Here is a 6204-nt window from a genome sequence, read left to right as displayed (position 1 = left end):
TGGTTGTAATGTGACAAAATATGGAAAAGTTCAAGGGGTATGAATACTTTTGCAAACCACTGTATCTCAGGATTTCACACAGATGCCAGCACATTCAAATTTTATGTCATTATCTGTAAAACTGACTGAATTGTAGCCTTTTTATTTTGGCTATCATTGATCAATTAGTTCATGAGATATTTTACTACCAAACAGGGTTGACATCAATGTTTTAGTTAAAAGTTTTGGATAAAGATTTGTTAGTGTTAAAAGCTCAGAGTATATGTTATGAACAAGTCTCACTTCTGCATCAAACTTAAGCTCAACATCCGTTAAACTGACTGATTTACAGTCACTTTACTGTTCTGAAGGTCATTTGGCTGTGGCAGCCGCCTTAAACTGATGTGATTTCAAAAATTAATCAGTTATAGACTTTCTGAGTTTGATTAAAAATGGTCTCGTGTGTCATGAGTTATTTTGGTAAAACTCAGGCAAAAACGTCATCAGCCTTCACCTTTTCAGTGATAATAAGAGGTCAGCTTTAGCTGAAGCTTCCTAATTAAAAATATTCTCTCAACACAAACTGACCATCAAATTGAATCACTGCATGCGCTGATCTAACCCACTGCTGCTCTTATTACCCCCCGTCACTGAGGCAGGGGATTTAGAAATGCTCTCCGGCTGTTTGTTACAATTTCAGAAAAGGCTAAAATACACCAAACTTGGTACGAGTCATCCATGTTGTTTGTCCGACCATACTATGTGGTCATATGACATCACCAAAGCCCCGCCCCCTGAAAAAAGGAAAGCTCCATCCCTGACTCTCTTGACCTAATCAGCAGCAAACTGTCAGAACACAGAGAATGGTTATGGCGGTGCGGTGAAATCAGACGTCTTTGGAAAGCTAACTGACAAATCCATGTGATCATTACGCGTCCATTTGATGCGTAAATGACGCGCAAACAAGCGTCAATCACGCGTTTTTGACGCATCAAAATTTAACACATTTTTGACGCGTTAACTACATGTAAAATATGTGTGAAGTACGCACCAACAACGTGTACTTTACACGTTGCTTGCGCCTTATTTGAGGCGTAAATTCATATGTTTATGTCCGTTTGGGTAACTTCACTTCCTGGACGGTTTAGGTCGCCTCTCTTCTCATTGGCTCTCAGGTCCAGGGCTAAACGACTTCAGCAAAAGAGAGGGGTGATTCCAAGGTCCAGGGCTAAACCACTTTAACAAAGAGACGGAGAAGCTACATTTCTGCTTATATTTTGATTTTAAAAAGCCAGATGTTTCTTTTAATTTTTAAAAAAGTTATTTGTTTGCGCATCGTTTACGTGTCAAATGGACGCGTAATGATCACGTGGATTTGTCAGCGGTAGCTTTCCGTAGACATCACACAGCAGACACATGTTTGGCTCTAAATTCCGCACATTGCAGCCAAACTGCACATAGTTGATCCTAATTCACCCCACTACAGGAATACTGTCCATTTTTTGGGGGGCGTGGCCTAATTAGGTATCACGCCGTTAACATACTGTTGGCTGTAAATCACACATGCATGATCCGATCTGAAGCAGATTTTGTGTGCATCATAAGAGAGACCTGCTCAGTTTGTTTGTGTAGTTTGACAAGATCACTTTAGCCCCCCTTCCGTCTGTCCGTCTTATGAGATGATWTAAATAATGAAGGCCTMTGYTGTTACGTCATCACACCTGTGTCAACATGGCTGCGAGTGCAGAGACAACTGAGCAGGAGGAGTTTGAAATATAATGAAAACAAATGAAGAAATAAAGTGTTTTAAAACACGAATAGAGAGAATGAATAATTAAAATTTCCCCCTCCCGCGGGATCATTTCCTCCCTCCTGCAGCACGTTGTGCAGAGCGAAGCTTTAACAACCGTAGTTTTTTCACACCCAAGTCTGTCGGAGAAAAAAAAATTGTTTTTTCTGTATTGTTACCCACAGAGATGATAAAGATATGGACGTTCGTTCAGTCATAAATCCATCTWGCTAACGTAACAGTTCTGCTCTGAGAGCAGCAGAGCAGCAGCTGATAAGCTCAGCAGGCAGAGGCTCATTGTATGGCAGGCAGATATTACATTTATTTGGCTTCACCACACTTACATTCCAGTTATCTGAAATAGTTTTATGACAGAACTATGTGCAGCTTAAGGTCCTGTCACACTAACATTTTAGGCAACTTATGCCAACTTATGTCTAAATGAATAATTTTACTTGAAGTTCTGGTTATAACATCCACTTTATTTTGATTTCGTTAAAAAGTTGAGAAATGTTTTTGTTTGTTGTTGAAACTGTTTTGCAATAAATATAAAACATTTTTTGTACTTCTGTTATGTTCATTTGCACTACAGCAAAAATACTGGGTTTGATTATGATTACAGTTTTCTGCTAAATAAATGCTCTAAAAATTACATTACCTTTGCTTTTTATGATCATTTTCTACCGCGATATATACCGTTACCGTGAAGGGGTTCAATTTATATCATGATCTGAATTTGAGGTCATACCACACAGCCCTAGTTTGAATCTATGTYTTTGTATTTTAATGATAGTAAGTGGGTGTGGGGGGTTGTAGTATAGTTTGTGTGATTTTACTTATTGCTAACAACTGGGACATCAGTATCTATATTTTCATTCCTGTATTTGTTTTGAATGACTAAATCTTGGATTTATTTTTAACAGTTACATTTTGCAAACACAATAAATTTGGTGATTTAATGCCATATGCTGAGAAGTAGTGTTTTTGACGTAAAAGATAAAAAAAAAACCCTCTGCTTTGATTAATGTGTGATTTTTCTTTGTTCTCCTCTGCAGTGAAGCAGAAAGCAGCTTTAGAGAAGGAGGCCAAAGTCACCATCCTGGAGGCCGGCGTCGCAGACGTGAGTACACCAGTTGTACTTTTTCCTTTTCTGCCAAAATGAGGAACAGAACATTCTGAGTTTCTCACACTCAGATTTGAAGTATTATTAAAAAAAATCCTGCAAAAGCCTTAAATTGATCTGCCGTTGGAAAAGGTTGAGTTCAAGTATTCATGCTGGCTGGTTGCTTCCTGGAACTGGATTGTTTAGGAAATGATCAAAGAGTTTAGTTGGCTCTTTTATAATTCAGGAGATTTTACTGAACCCAAATTTGGTGTGATTGTACAGGGTTCATGCAGGGTCTAAAAATGTCTAAAATTTGAAAATCAAAATTTTAGGCCTAAAAAGGTCTTAAATACACCCAGATTTTCATCAAAGACCTTAAATTTAATTTTCTTTTCTTTTGTCATGACAAAAATAATAATAATAATATTAATAAATTTAATGTTAAGTCTAAATTTTTTTATTGTCTATCATTCCCAAGAAGCTTTGGCTGCGTAAATAAACAGATTAAAGCGCTATAATCAGAAGTTGATGCAATCTGGCTGCGTCTCATCTTGGTCTGTGGTTAAACTGCAAATCCTGTGATAACTGCAGGAAAAAATGGCACAGTTTACTTCCATGTTTTGGACCTCTTTGCTGCTACAGCCCCCAGCATACGGCAGCTTGTACACCCGCCCAAAAAACAAAGTTCAGTCATGTCCACTGCTTGTGGTTTAAACATGGGAAAGTGTGTTTTCAATGAGACTTGGTTTGATAGCAGTGATTTTAGCACTCGGTTGGAAGCGGTCCACAGCAGTTGATATGAAGGTCTCATAGATAGGATCGTTTTATTAAAATAATTTAGTGTTCTTGCATTCAAATAAAAATATTTAATAGTTAAATTGATAGCAATAAAAGGTTTCTTTGTTAAATTTTCTGGAACCATTTGAATGTTTCTGTTAATGCGTCGGTTTGGTCTTAAATGTCACTCCTAATGGTCCTAAAAGGTCTTGAAAAGGTCTTAAATTGAACTTACTGAAACCTGCGTGAACCCTGTTGTAGCTGAGCTTCATCCCAATCAAATGAGATTGCTTTGGTTGGTCGAGGTGAAGAAGCTGAGTCAAAAGGCAAAGCTCTGGTTTCACTGGTTTGTCTCCGTTCTGACGCTCACCTGTGGTCATGAGGCGTGGATCCAGGGGTCGCATTTCCTCTTGCATCCCTGCCCTGGGAGGATGGCTACAGCGTTTATTCTCTTTAAACAGGCTGAATGGGTAACAACACATATGTACTATACTATTTTAACACATTTTATCATCATATTTACTATATTAAATTAAAGTACATGTATAAAAGTAAAAAGTGCATGAATAAAATTCAACAGTTTCCAAGTTTAGTGCTCCTTCTGTCATCTCTTCCCTCCTCCAGCAGTAAATGGACCTCTGAGCATCTGCACTTATTGATTCAATAATTATTTTGTAATAATGATGGCAAGCTGTTCGCCAAGGTTCTGTAAGTGGAGGGAGCAAGGTCTGAGTCAGAAAAGGGTTGGAGAGAAAACTGCTAAAGAAAAGTTTGAGGTTGGAGGTGAGGGACGGAGTGGAGGGTCCTTGGAGGTGATCAATACCTGCTGCAAATGGGAGCAAATTATGACCAATTGAAGTCATGTTGGAGGAGGGAGTGAGGGAGCGAGGGAGGGAGGGAAAAAAAGTCTAGAAAATCCCTTCAGCTCAAGCTGCAAGACCGAAGGGTAACAAAAAGTAGCAACTCCCAGCCAGCAACAGAACATCCATCATCCCCTTCATACCGTGTTTATTATGGTTTTATCACACACTGTAAAGAAGGAATATTAGCATACTTCATCACACTGACAGCCTGGAAATAAAACAGATGAGAAGTTAGTTTCTCAGCAGAGCAGAGGAGCTGGTTTGTTCACACTCGGAAATACAAGTCCCACCTAAACCATCTCAGAGCCGCTGCAGCCCGGTGACCTGCTGCCTCCAAGACTCATTTTACTGTCGTCTTCTGCCAATCTCTGAAGCATTTATTATCCTCGTTAGAACAATTCTTAATTGGTTTTTAAGGTTATAGTCTTGCAATGTGACATTTTGTTTTCAATAAATGACCAGAAAACACCAGAAGCAGCAGAAAACATCACTAACTTGACTTGGAGCTCTAATTATCTGAAGCTCAATCATTTTCATGTTTTGCTTGTAATGAAGCTGAATTCTTGTAAGTTTACAAAATCCCAACCGTGCCGAGATCTTTGTTTAAACTCCACACTACTTAATAAATGGTGTGATAAATCAGGTTTTGGTACTTATTAGCAGCATTGAGCAGATTTTAGTTTTAATGACCTTGAACAAAAAATAAAATGGCCCCGAAACCAGACTTAAAGTAAATGTTTGAAAATGTGAACAGTGTTTTTCCCTCCTCTTCCTTTGAGAAACGACTGCAGCTCATGTAGCATCAGTTTCAGTAATCAGGCCTTTGTGTCGTGCTCAGTTTTCGTGTGAGTGACTCAGCAGGTCTCCTGCTGTTCTCTCCCACTCCTTCATGATTTGTGACAGCTCTCTYAAATCTCCTGCAAATCATCTTTCGCAGAAAATGCAGCAGTATTTCCTTCCTCCATCCACCCTCTGTTGAATTTAGAACATCTTTGAAACATTTTAATGTTAGAGCTTTGGAATTGTTCACCCTTTTCCACTCCAAGAAGAAGCAATTTGCAAAGAAAAAAAAATCCTTGAATAGTTTATGATAGATGCAAAGTGTGCCGATGCCGGGTTTATTGCTGTAAAGCTGTTATTTTATTATAGAATTTCTATATTTAATGCATCTGCAGCACGATGAGGCTCCAAACWGACTGAGACGTGTAACAAGAGCAGCTGATTTCCTCTACTTATTTATACAGATTGGACCTTTTCTCCTCGTTCTTTCATTCTCAAAACTACAAATCATTTCTTTGAAAGAATCATTTGTGCTCCAAACATGTTTAAAGGAAAAAAAACTGTGACCCAAAGTCTCGCTCTTCATCTGCCTTATTATGGAGTCCAGTGTTTTTTCTATCAACATCACATTTAAAAAAAACAAAACAATGTTTTTTAAAAATGCTTCTGCTTTTCAAGGACTGTCGCCGAGTTCTTGGAACGAGATGAAAACGAAATTATCAGAATTTTCCAAACTGCCAAATATTTATTCAAGGTTTAGTCGTGTTTAGGCAACATTTTTATTTTCATTTATCGGTTGTGCCCATCGCTTCAAGGGAGATCGTTTGGAGAAATTGAAAAGCGGGCACACAGACTTCTTATTTAAATGTAATATGTCAAATAATTACTCAGTTTTTTTCTTTTTTGTTAAA

At 38.2% G+C, this 6204-nt stretch overlaps 1 protein-coding gene across 1 annotated transcript in view; it reads left to right on the top strand.

The window, feature by feature from the left end:
- Nucleotides 1–2945, top strand: part of LOC106536531 (receptor-type tyrosine-protein phosphatase N2) — a gene marked incomplete at its 5' end in the record, with an annotated part of 20681 nt that extends 17736 nt beyond the window's left edge. Inside the window, 1 exon segment of the mRNA XM_014033828.1 lies at nt 2824–2945. Coding sequence (XP_013889282.1) covers nt 2824–2930 — 107 coding nt within the window.
- Between the last annotated feature and the right edge of the window lie 3259 nt (nt 2946–6204).

This window comes from Austrofundulus limnaeus, unplaced genomic scaffold, assembly GCF_001266775.1.
Source record: "Austrofundulus limnaeus strain Quisiro unplaced genomic scaffold, Austrofundulus_limnaeus-1.0 Scaffold1862, whole genome shotgun sequence".
In the NCBI taxonomy this organism is placed as follows: Eukaryota; Metazoa; Chordata; class Actinopteri; order Cyprinodontiformes; family Rivulidae; genus Austrofundulus; species Austrofundulus limnaeus.
This window is presented reverse-complemented; position numbering and strand designations above follow the sequence as displayed.